Below are 13409 nucleotides of genomic sequence, written 5' to 3'. Positions count from 1 at the left end.
TAGTACACACACATAATAAAACCTCAGAGTAATGACCGGAACATCTGTGTCTCTAATAACAGACACATTATCACCTTTTGCACCCTCTTAACTGACGTTTCTGGTATTTTTTTGAGGAACACAATTTCATTTTTATTTCCAAAACCATCTGGAGGCATGAATGTGAGAATTCCAAACAGTTGCATAGTTCTTATTGTAAAACCACATGCTTTGTTTACATTGGTTTTTACTGGGATATATCTTTAATCCTCTTAAATAAAATAAATCTTTAGCATTGCCGTTTATCATTTGGGTAATATCAGCCCTACTGGCTTCTCTTCATTGGCTTCAGAATTGCGTTTGACTTTATTTACTTTATATAAAACATCCCAAATGACCACACCGCATCACATCTTAAAGACCTCATAGTACCATATTATCCCAATAGTTCACCTACCTGTCTGAATGCAGGCTTAAATTGTGTTTACTGGAGTTTTTAAAAAGAAATGGAAGGTTGAGCCTTCAGGTATCAGAGCTCTTTCCTGTGGAATAAGCTTCTGTTGGGGTTCAGGACTCAGACATCCTCTAAGACTGGGCTTCAAATTGTCTTTTTTGGTAAAACCTAGTTACAGCTGGATCAGGTGCTGGTGGACGTGGTGTTTTGTTCTGGTTTCCATGGTTTCCTTGTGTTGTTTTTTTATTGGCTCTTTCTTCTTGTTCCAACAGCCAGCCACAACTGAAGACTGTTCCTGCCTGAGTCTGGTGCTTTGGCTTTAAAGGGAGTTCTTTGTCCCCACTATCGCCAAATGCTCCAGTGTTGTAGGGTTTTTACCTTAACATCTAAAGTAGCAGTCCCCAACCTTGTTTGCACCATGGACCGGTTTATGTCCGACACCATTTTCACAGACCAGCCTTTAAGTACAACAAAATAAAACCAGTACTGGTACCAAAAAAAAGATTTATTCATAACACACAGGAAAAGACCCAGGGAAACTGAGTTAACAATAAAAACGATCAAAAATAACTCTAAAAACCGATGAAAACCCTGAAGACCATACACCCGAGCCTCAACTCTCGCAGCCCGGCACCAAACGACTCACGGACCAGTACCGGTCCGTGGCCCGGGGGTTGGGGACCGCTGATCTAAAGCACCCTGATTGTTGTTGTGAGCTGGTGCTAGATACACAAAACTGAGTTCTTTTTTGTAACTAGCAGGAACTGTGCCTGAGGATTATCACCTGGAAGGTCAGCCCCATTTTACTTCTTGTGCTATCAACAGCAGTTTGATTTCAAGCACACTCTCTGGGCTTAGGGCCCGATTCATTTAGCTGTTGACAATTTGCAACTATTTGACAAGCCAGCATTTGTGTACAGTGGTAAAACCTCTCATGCTGAAAAAGAAGTCAAAAGTGCCTCGCTAACACTTTAAAGTACATTGTTAGCAACTTCCTCCTGAAGTTTTTATGGCAGATTGGCCTTCACAGCTACAGCGTCAAATTTACTGGCCAATAAGAGATCCAGTAATGAGGAAATTTAAATGAAAGAAGTGCATTAGGAAATCCTATTATCTCAACACTTGCACTGTATCAGTTATACAACTGAAAATAATGAGGAAGCTTTATATTACCGAGCAGTCTTATCTTTTTATTTTGTCTAGCGAGCAGGGTTCCTTTTTCAGTTTCATCTGTCCCCATTTGGTTTGTTTCCTCCCCTTTAGTATCTGACTCAGCTCTAGGGTTTCCTGTGGAGCCATTTAAAACGATGGAACTGTACTCATTTAAGAGAGAGTGAAATATTGGACTTTACTGAGAGTCTGAGGAGCACATTCACCAAAACCCCTCAGGGCTTTGCGTACGTGAGTTAGTAATGATTGCTTTATAGTACTCCATGTAACGAATGTGTCTAAACTCTGAGTGTTACATGAAGCAAGCTGGAATATATAATAAAGCCAACATATTTTTGAGCTTCTGTATAGTTTTATCCCTCAAAAACACTCATTAGGGTATTGTCATCACCCCCTGGCAGCATAGTTACTGTATTCACCAAGTTTGTGAATACAGTAACTTTCCAGCAAGGTGATGCAGGATTGTCACATTCATGGCACACATGTATCTACTATTAAAAATCTCACACGAGTTTAAATCCCAGTGACTTTGACCCCAAGATCAGAGATCAAGTGTTTTAAAAGTCTTGTGAATGCAATAACGCCACAAAATTGTCAGGTAGGATTTTCAAATTCATACAATAGGTGTATCTACTAGGAGGCCGAGGCGTAGCACTGGCGGCTGCAAGTAAATTAGAAATTTCTTATTTAAAATAATATAATATGCAGCTTGTGAACACTTCCAGCTTTAATTCCTCGTGTTTTTGTTTTGTTTTTTGTTTGTTTGCGGGTTTTTTCAGTTTGGTCATCTTGTATTGCCATCAAACCAAAAAGAACAAGAGTCAGTTTTTTTGTTGACAACCCTATACTTTATTTATAAATCAATTTCTACTCCAGCTTGAAGGCTAATAATATATATTTATGTCCATGTTGCTCAGTATCCATATACACAAACCCCCAGTTGTGCACAAAGTCCACAGTATGTCTCTTGGTGAATGTTCAGACTGAATAAAAGTGAAACCCAGTGAACCTAGAGGTTGGGGCCTTAAACCTGCATTCTGTATGATGGCTGGCAGGGGGCAAATTTTGTATTTGCAAAAAGAAGTTTTGTTGTAAAGAGTCTACAGGTGAACGACCTTTGGCTCCCCTGCTCTATGAACTCTTTGCTGATGACTCTACAGTCTCATTTGCTCGTCTCTGTTCAGCTTCTTCTGTTTCAGCTTCAAATCCACTCCTGACTCAACATACTTGCTTTCAAAACAATAAGATAGTGATGGTCTAAGTGCTTAAGGCTTTAAAATCGAGATCAGCCATTGTTATGGTGTCTTGACTTTTTATATACAGTCTGTCGGGTAGAAGATTACCTACTGCTTCTGAACTTTTCCATTTTTTGCTGTACTCTCCTGCAAAACTTTAATCAGACCAATGAATCCAATGAAAATGAACTCTATGTTGTTGTTTAGTAATGCTTCCCATGCTTTGAATGATCTGACTGTGGGGGAGAAACCTGCTGGGACATCCACTCCTGGAAAAACTGGCAAATGTCTTGAACGTTTTCTATGCGTGAATAATCTTTAACTGTGGATTTGTTTGGAAATGGTCATATAACCTATCCATAGCAGGCAGCAGCATCTTTAAGGCTGTTGCTGATGTCTAATAAGGACTTGGCTTATTTCTATTACATCCTGATACAGGGCAGAGAGGCAGAGAGAGGGTGTCCATGCACCAGGACTGTACATCCTCAGCTATGACCGTTTAATATCTAAATGAAAGAAAGAAGCTGTAGACGACTTATTCTGCAGCCTGTTACTAACTGGTAAATAAACTAGTGAACGGCAGGTTCTCCCTTTGTAGCCATGTCATTTAACAGAAGGTGAAAAAGATTTTTTAAAAATGGATAGCTGCTGAAGCCTGCTTGGGAGGTGACTTGAATGAGTTTCGTGGGAGTAAGTAGCGTGTGTGTCTGTGGGTGGTTGGATTAATAGCTGAGGAATTTGATTGGATGTAATGATGCAGAGCAGAAAGCAATGGGGGAAGTCATTCCCCTCCCGCCCCCTGCTGTCCCCATTGTTAATATTTGGAAAGAATGGTGGGGTGTGGGTATGGAAATATTCATGTGATACACACATCCTGATAAACGGGCACATATAGCGTGATGGGCGTGCTCAGGCAGCATGATACAGTACATTGATGGATTGGCTTTTCTTCTCTGTTGTCTCCAGATAAATAATAATTAGTTCCTCATATCCACTCTTGCCCTCACAGCTCAGCCTCACATTACCCTCTCACCGCTGAGGTTCCAACTTCTGGCTCTGGAGATTAAACTTCTTGTTAGTTCAGGGGATCTGAGCTCGCTTGTTGTAACACAAGCACAGCCCTTTTGCTCACAGACACCGTCTGCAGGGGTCCGCTGTAAACCGTCATGTCACGAAACCTCTCCACAGATATAAGCCGACATCTGACCTTTAATGAACACAAAGGCAGATCCCCGCTGCCGTGGGAGGCTAGCCAGGCTGTCTGACACAGTGCGGTCTAATGAGATGGGTCCTCTTGTCAGAGCCGGTGTCAGACCTTCTCAATGACCATACAAAACACCTACACACCTCATTAGCATCATGCTAATAAGCCATTCTACTGAGGATGCCATGGAGAAACTGGAGTGGAGTGAAAAGAGGGATGGCATGTTCACAGTAATATCAAAGAATTCTTCAGCTATCTGTGCTTTCCTCCAGCTTCAACAATACCTACTGCTTAAAATATACCATCAGTATAGTACATTTAAGGTGGATTCACTGTATGTTTTAGTTTCCATCGACAAAGCTGTGCATAAGATGTAAGAATTTAACAATTGTCTAGTGATGGGTGTGAGATTTGTAGACTAAAAACAAATTATTGGGCTAAATGAGGACTGGCATCATGAGGAAATCTTAGCATTAGTCGTGGGGTGGACCACCCATAGTAGCAAATGTGACATTTATTAATTCATACATTAATCTGCACATACTCATTGGGCTTATTTTGGTATGACTATATGCAGATGACTACATTCAAAATAGAGCTGCAACTAAAGATTATTTGGATAGTCGGCTAAGCATTTAAAAGCTGGAACTTTTTCTGTTCATGTTTCAAAGTTGTTTTTTTTTCATTAAATGCTCTTTTTTGCTAAGTGACATCACTTTCATGTGTTTTTGCAAAGTATGAAGCCACAGCTCACAGCTTAACTAGCTTAGCACAAAGGCAGGAAATAGGTAAAATGCTAGCATTGTTCTGACAGAAAATAACAAAATTAAGCACCTTTAAATCTTATTGAATGCTTTAACAGTGCAAACTGAAAATATTCCCCAGAATTTCATAAATATCAGGCTTTATAAGTTCTCATAAATAATCCTGTGTTGTTTCTTTAGGGGCCAGAAACGTAAGCACGAGCAAGATAAGGAGGAAGACGATGTCGACAGCAACAACACAGAAGACAAAGAAGAAGGGGAGAAGTTTGTCGACGAATCTTCCAAAGACTCTAACGAGGAAGAGGAAGGCAGTAACTCGGAGGAAGATGAGATGGCCGCTGCCTTGGAGGCAGAGCTAAATGACTTTATGTGATGATGAAATTAAGGGGCTCAAAGACAACAAAACTAAAACCCCAGTCTCCCATAAAAATGGTACCTAAACAATTATTTTTCTGCTTGGGATCTGTGTGTAATTAGGATGTATGAGTGTTGTAATAGAAAATAAAGAAGACAAAAAAAAGATTGTCCTGTACAGAAAGGATGTGTTGTATAAAAATCAAGACAAAAATAAAGACTTAGATTTTTGTAGCATTGATGTATAACCTTTTTGGCAAAAATAACAAAATGCAACAAAAAAACCTTTGATGTTAACATTTTATTGTAACATAAAAAAAAACCTGTAGGACACATGAAATTTGATACATTTTGTTTTTCTATTTCGATTTTTATATTGTTGAGAAACAAATGAGTGAAATCATAACATGTAAATTTTGCTGATTGTACATGCCAAAGAGTTTGAGATAGGTTTACTAAGGCCTGCAGCTAAATATTTTACTCTTGACTTCCAGTTTTATTTTTATTTTTGGCCTCTTTGACAGTTTTTTAGTGTCATGAATGCAACCAGCGGATCTAGACATATGAATGTGTTTCCACAGCTCGTTTCTTCCTCTTCGTTGTGTTTGTACATTTGGTACATTTGCGATAATGAGATCAACTGTTGAGTCTTTTGTGCTCTATAACCATGAAGTGATCCCAACTTTGTTTTTAATATGGCTCACATTTCCTTCATCTGCTACCTTAATTGTTGATCCTTTTGTTAGAATGGATACCTTCCTTTTACTTATCTCCCACTGGAGCCAATCACCAATTGACAAAAGAAACAAAATCTCAATTCCCTCATCTAGTTTGGGTTTTTAATCTGATTTCCTTGTAAGATTTCATTTGTAGCTCCGCATTCTGTGATTTGATGGACTAGTCTGATATTTTGGGAAATATTTCTTGTTGAGAGGTGACCACCTGTAGCTGGCCCAATGTGGGGGATGGCTAAGTGACAAATAATTTGATAATAAAATATTTGTTTTATTCGCCTTTTTATGCAAAAACCTAACCTTTGCCAGTTTTTGCTTTCCCAGTGTGAAGATTTTACTCTTTCTTTCTCATGTACGGTGGTAAATATTTGGTTAACTGTAGTAAGGCAAAAGGAAAAAAAAAATACCTCAGTCTTTTGACAGCCATTTTTCTGTGTTGATATTATGTTGACAAAACTGCTGATTGATTAGTCATGAAAATAATTGTCAGGTTATCAGTAATGAAAATAAAGGTCACTTATTAACAAATGAAGATGTTGTGTTTCATTAAAACAATACATTTTATATCTGTTTTTTCGGGGGTCGGGGGAACGCTAAGCTGTCTGGGATACATGACATCTTTAACTCTTAAGATATTTCCCAAAATGTGAGCTATTCATTTAACTGTAAGTGGTATAAAAAACAAAGTTTGTCACTATTTCGGTTTCTTTCCAGATGCTAGTACACTTGTAGTACTGGTTAATGCGCTAATTTCAACAGTTGCGGGATTAGCATACATGATAACCACATTAGCCGACTGTGGTAGTCTAACTGCTGTATTTGGCTAACATTTTCAACTTGTCAATCCTCTTAGATTCAAAAGAGGACATTAAAATAGTTCATCCTACAATGAAGAAGACTCCACAACATGTAGCTAGCTTTAAAGAAAAACGCTACGATTAGCTACGTCGCTAACTACCATTGGCATTCTCTACAGCAGGGGCGGGCAACTCCAGGCCTTGAAAGCCGGTGTCCTGCAGGTTTTAGATGTGTCCTTGATCCAACACAGCTGATTCAAATGGCTAAATGACCTCCTCAGCATGTCTTGAAGTTCTCCAGAGGCCTGGTAACGAACTAATCATGTGATTCAGGTGTGTTGACACAGGGTGCGATCTAAAATCTGCAGGACACCGGCCCTCAAGGCCTGGAGTTGCCCACCCCTCCTCTACAGCACTGACAATGCATAATACTTTTTTGACAGTCCATTGTTTTCTGCTGTCTTAGATGGCACCCCATGATAGAGTGTGAAGAGTTTCACACACACTTTTTTTTTTTTGCCACCCGAGTAATTACTGCACTGTTGTAGCGATATTAGCGGGAACCCATTCGAAAAAGTCAAATAGCCCAGGCTTGAGAGACCACCCTTTTAAAAAAAACAACAACAACATATACATACCATATTTTTAGACAAGCAAATTGAGAATTTACCACAAAATGTATGGATACATCGACTCAGCAGTGAAAACTTGTTCAAACATTTTAATCTTTCATTAGCTATCTAATGGGAATCAACATTAGCCTGTTGCTGCCCATTAAACATCGCTCTGCTATTATATACCACCCACACTAGTTGACTGGTGTTAAATTGTGTTTTTATGAATTTGCAGGACATTCCTGTGTGCTGTTGTCACATTTGTGATTATTTTTTTAAAGTAATGAGGCTGTGTTATCACTTACACGGTATTGGGGGGACAATTCTGACAAAAAAGTCACAATAGCAGCATGACATAAAGACCTTGCAGAAAGCCATGCGTTTGGCAAGATTCTTGTGTAATGGAAAAATGATTGTTGCTTCAGCCAAATTTTTCAAGAGATATTTGTTCGTATCTTCCCGCAGGAAATGATCAACTGTCCCTACTCGCTCGTGGCAGCGTGGAGAGAAAACAGCACAAAACAGCATCTCATTCTTTGTTTTTGGTGGTATCTGTCTGTAGTTCAGGCACATCGGTGACGATACACATTCCAGTTTTTTCTTCTTGAACAGACTGTGACTAATGGAGCATGTGCTGCACGAGGGTTGCTTACGTTCACCCCTGGTGTTTGGCATCTGTTTAGTGTCAAACCTATAGCACTGAGTCCGTTTTCTTTTTCTTCTCACTTGTAGAACTCAGCAGTGACATATTTTGCATTTAAGCTAATTCAATAAAATCACTGCCCTAAGGCAGGAGGGCTGGTGTCTGTTTGAGTCTCTGTTTAGTAAAAGTTTTACATTTTACTTTGTTTCACCTTTTATGCCCCAAAACTGTGACAGTGATTGACAGCCATACTTGTTTGTGTTGGTGTTGATTTTATGGTGACTTCCAACTTCCAACCTAGAGAGAAAAGATACTTACTTTTAATAAAGCAGTTTCTAAAGAACACAGTAGAGTTTTGTGTTGGTTTTTGTTCTGGGATGATATATTTTTACATTTTGAACTTAACCACCTTTAACATCTTAATCATACTCGGGATGAAGTCAGTTAGCCCTTTGCCGTCTGTTCCTAGTTGGGTTTTAAACATTGGAATCATGTTGTGTATGACAGCAATAGACTCCCCCCAGGAGATGCCACTCGGTTAATGGTCCCAGTGTCATAAAAATAACCAACAGAATTAGCCTTCATTCCATCTTGCCGCTTGGGTTTATGCAACCTGAAAAGAACCCCTGCTTCTGTTTTTTTCCTACTACAAAGACACAAACAGCCTCATTATTGGAGTCTACAAACGGCACAAGTCATCAGTTTGCAATTCTAGATGCAGGAGGGAAACAAGGACCGAAAGAATCATCTATGGATGGCAAACACATAACATTTCCTTCTGTGCTGTGTTTGTCAGGGCACGGCGATGCCTGGGGCTTTATGGCCAGAAAAAGAAACACATCTGTGATATTACTCTATCATCTTGTCATTCAGTCAGAGTAATGGGTGTTCAGGTGTGATGTTGATTACACAGGACACAGCAGGATAAATCACGGTCATAAAGTCTATTAAAAGCGCAACTCTGCCAGATCTGTTATGGTGCTTGATGTGTTTCTTTCCCGGAACGGCTGATCGTCGGCTGCCTTAAAAGCCAAAGCAAACAGCAGTAAATGGAGGCCCTGTTCCTCCCCGTGTCAAGGCCAGTATCATCCTCTGCTGTGAATTTGCAGAGCTATAGTGCTCAGCAGTGCTTTGATGTCCACATTTGAATGTAAATTAGGCTTATTTTGTAGCTTCGATTTAGACTACATGGTCCTAAAACCTCCTTCCTGCAGAGAGGAACTTACCTTAACTGCCAAATTGCACCACAAAAGCCTTTTTTGTAGAATCCGGCTTTATGGCTGCGGATACAAGAAGTGTGACCTTTCTTTGAATATACATGTTGACAACCTGCAAACACAAAATCATGTTATGTTTCCTGCCTGGTGTGTGGCCAGATCAACATAGTTTTAAGGCAGCAAACATTTTTATGGCAAATCCAGGGTGCTGTAAATAAATGCTGTAACATTTGGACAGTTGTCATCAGTGATAAAAAAAAGAAAGAATCAGAAATGAAGAAAGAGAAATAGTTATATAAATAGTTAAATTCAGTTTTAATGTATGTACATAGTTTTTTGTTGGTTTTTGTTCTGGGATGATATATTTTTACATTTTGAACTTAAGTATTAAATCACAACAACAGTCACCTTAGGGTGCTTTATATTGTAAGGTAAAGACCCTACAATAACACAGAGAAAAACTCCACAATGAGCACTTGGTGACAGTGGGAAGGAAAAACTCCTTTTTCACAGGAAGAAACTTTCAGCACTGTTCAGGTGTAACAGCTGGCCCTGAGTCACATTGTTGCCTTTGACTTTAATAAATACCATTTACAGTAATAATCAGGTGGAAACAGATAATCTTCCACGGCACACCTAAGCAACCGGCGTGAGTAATGGGCAGAACAATTACATTCTCTTCCACTAGAGGGCAGTACAACCACCTGGGTTGCCAACTGCCAGTAAAACAGAAGAAGATGAAGGAGAATTTACATAATAGTCATGCTGTGAGCGAGACAACGTAACGCGTAATTGCAATAGATAAATATTAGAAAAGAAAAAGTAATCAATCTGAGACAATCTGACTGAGAAAATTCCGACCTGAATGAAGGCCCTAGCATGAGTAGTGGTCAGAAGAAAGCAAAAAAGGTATACTGGGGACAAACCGAGCCAATTCCGCGAGTTATCAGTATGTTTCTCGCTACATTTTTGTTTGGTGGTGTGCTGTGTGATTTTTCTAATGTGAAATGTGTGCCGTGGCACCAAAAGGTTGGAAAACACTGATTTGCAGTATGCATATAGCACAGTAACAGTATAGCTAACGATGGCTAATACTAAGTGTACCAAATGTTCTTCACCCTGTTAGCAAGTTTGCTGATTGTGGCAGAAATTCTGCAGCAAAACTGACACATTTTAAAAAGTTGTTAAAGCTTTGAGGAGAAAAGTAAGAAGTTTATTTTAAAGCTCTGGAAAAATTTAGTAAACAGGTCGTTCAGTTATTTGTCTTATTATATTTAAGCAGACAAAACTGCTGTTTAGTCTAGAAATGCAAATGAGACTTCAGATCTTTCCTCCAGACGTAACCTAAAGATTGAACAAAATGGAAAAATGCTTTCTTTGCTCGTGAGACAGCTGATGATATCTCAGCTCTTACTTCTGCTGAGGCTGATTTTCTTCTTGTATCTTTGTCTTAACCGTGTCTTGAACACGATTGACAAACTATAAAGCCGGTGACGCACTTTGGTCTGACTGACACCTGAGGTCAGATCCGCCTACACTGCATCTGAGAGCAGCTCTGATGGCTTTAAAGAGTGCCTCAAGTTGAGTATAATGATATCTGTCTTTCACACAGTAAAATGAAAGAAAGCTTTAGGGTTTGATAGTCATTTACCTGACCTTCTGCTGGATTCCACCTTAACAGAGGTGTCAGCTCTGCATATTGGGGTGTAAGATGCTTTAGAAAGAACATAACAAAACAAGCTATAAAATAGCTTGATAATTATATACATTAGAATAAAGAAAATCATATATGTGAATAAAATTATAATTAGGGCTGCTCGATTATGGCAAAAATGATAATCACGATTATTTTCACTGAAATTGAGATCTCGATTATTTGACGATATTTATTTAACAATAACAATGTATTGAATAATGGCTTTAAAGATTGTCAAAAAATAATATCAAATAGTGTGCAAATACTGATTACAGTGCAAATGTTTGCAATATAAAAAATACATGAAAAATGTAAACATCTATGTTTAGTGAACTTCAAAATACTGCACATTATTTGATCCACGTCTGACTCCGCGAACCCATAATGTTTCCACCAATGTGCCCTCAAATTTTTCATGTGTCTGAGCGAACACACAAACTCCCTGAGCGATCCCTTGGACCACTGTGAGCGACATCAGACGTGTGCACTGTGGTCACGCCAGCATCTAATCCATCCAAGTTACATGGTTTTTTAAAATAATCAAATTACAGCATTTACATTTATGTTAGACTACTTTTAATTAACTGCTTTAGCCCACTTACAATGAAATTTAAAAAAAATCCTGTTCATGACCTGTGTAGTATGTTAACACTATTGGAAGTAAAAATAACTTGAACTCCAATTTTGAAAACACAACTTTCTTTCTTTCTTTTCTTTTTTTTCATAAAGCTCTGACTTGTATTATGAGTCTGTGGTCTGGGAGAGAGTCCTGTAACTCTCTGTCTGCCAAATACAGTATATAATGACCAATGTTGGGCAATTAATTATATAGTTACTTCTTCAAAAAAGTAACTCAGTTTGGCAAACAACAAAGTTTTTTGCAGCTATTTTTTTTTTTAATGCAGCCAAGGCGTTTTTTAAAAATAAACATTTCAAACTATTTACAGAACAATCAGCTGTTCTGCATCAAATCTGATGCCACACAAATTATTTGTGCCACTCCAAAAAATAATTTCTGTCCACTATGAGATAAAGGAGAACAACAGCCTGATACCTGCAGGCCTGACAACAGGAGATGTATCACTCCTGTAACACCTGTAACATTCAGCAGCCGCCTCATTGTTCTGACACACACAGCAAAACTATTGACTACACTACACACTAACTACACACTAACTACACAAGATTTGCGCTAAACGTCTCAAATCTCTCACATCTCAGAACACCGCCTTAAAACTTCCCCCCGTTTCTTAACATCTAGATGCCACGTTGCCATATCATTTTTTGATTGGTCGACATGGTACTTTTTTCGACCAATAGGAAAGGGTGGGGGTTTTCTTTGGTTTTGTCTTTGCTCACAGGTGGAGAGTGCTTTCGAGTGTTTTCCTTATAAAACGCCGTTTTTACCGTTTCTTCCCGCAGTAAATATAAACAACGATAGTATTCAGGAAGAAAACCAAACATTGCAGATATTTTTATCATAACTCTGGTTTTACGTGGCCTATCAACACAATTTAAAAACTGGTATAAAGTCCACAGTTTTTCCGTCAATTGTTCCGTCTGTCCTGCTCACATCTCCAATGATTGTACACGTTGTCATTAATGTGGCTTCACTGCACATCAGCCACGCCGCTTTGCTAGCTAAAACACCGGTGTCGGCACATAAGGACGCTGTCATAGCCTGTCAGTGACGTTGATTGGCTGCGTATATACGAATGTGAATCGCATTATTGGCTGGAATATGGGATAAGGTGGCATCGTTCTAATCCCATACGGGAGCAGCCAGTCACTTACTGACTAACACTGCAAAACAGAATTGTTAAAGTTTTAATTTTAATTTCAATTCAGGTTAGATTTTTTTTGTGCGCAACGCAGATTTTCTGTGCGCAGAGACCGTGCCAGCAGTGCGCAATTGCGCACGTGCGCAGCTTAGAGGGAACATTGGTTTCCACACCACTGAAGTCGTTTTACCTCTCTTTTCAACCAACGGCATTCTTTCTTCAGCAGCCATTATCCTCTCCTCTCCAAATAACTTCTGCTTAGCTTTCCGAGCTTCCCTCGGGTCCTCTTAATTGTTGTGACGCGTGTTCGAAACGCAGAGAGGTGCGCTCGATTTGCCACACGGAGCACCGCGAGAGTAAAGCACGAGGGAGGTGCTAATAATCGGCTCAGTCATTTTTAATGATCGTTGAAAACCCAGATCGTAATCGAGATTAAAATTCGATTAATTGAGCAGCCCTAATTATAATAGCCAAATGCATTTAAAATTAGCCACACACTACATTATTTTGAATTGCTTCCCAGCAGCAATTTGTTGACCAGAGAGAATTAGAAAGTCAATTACACTCAGTGACTATGAGTGACAACAATTATAAAAAGACTGAACAAGTATCAGTTGTTTAGAAATGTTCCCAGGAGAGAGCTTCTTCTCACTACAAAGAACAAAGTTTAAGTTTGCATTGCTGCCTTTGAACAAATCACAAAACTTCTGGAACAATGTTCTTTGAACAGACCATAATGCACAGACCAGGGACAATGATCCCAAGCA

General features: G+C 39.1%; 1 protein-coding gene across 3 annotated transcripts in view; it reads left to right on the top strand.

Moving 5' to 3' along the window:
- ctdp1 (CTD (carboxy-terminal domain, RNA polymerase II, polypeptide A) phosphatase, subunit 1) overlaps positions 1 to 6426 on the top strand; it is an 82023-nt gene extending 75597 nt beyond the window's left edge. For 2 of the 3 annotated variants that reach the window (XM_003443802.5, XM_005450753.4), the window contains exon 13: positions 4987 to 6426. In XM_003443802.5, coding sequence (XP_003443850.1) covers positions 4987 to 5179 — 193 coding nt within the window. In that variant the 3' untranslated portion in view covers positions 5180 to 6426. The remainder of the gene's footprint in view (positions 1 to 4986) is intronic. The other variant, XM_013270484.3, reaches the window with a different exon arrangement.
- Positions 6427 to 13409: the final 6983 nt, after the last annotated feature.

This window comes from Oreochromis niloticus, linkage group LG22 (assembly GCF_001858045.2).
Source record: "Oreochromis niloticus isolate F11D_XX linkage group LG22, O_niloticus_UMD_NMBU, whole genome shotgun sequence".
Classification (NCBI taxonomy): domain Eukaryota; kingdom Metazoa; phylum Chordata; class Actinopteri; order Cichliformes; family Cichlidae; genus Oreochromis; species Oreochromis niloticus.
Note: the sequence above shows the minus strand (reverse complement) of the source record. Positions and strands in the feature narration are given on the sequence as shown.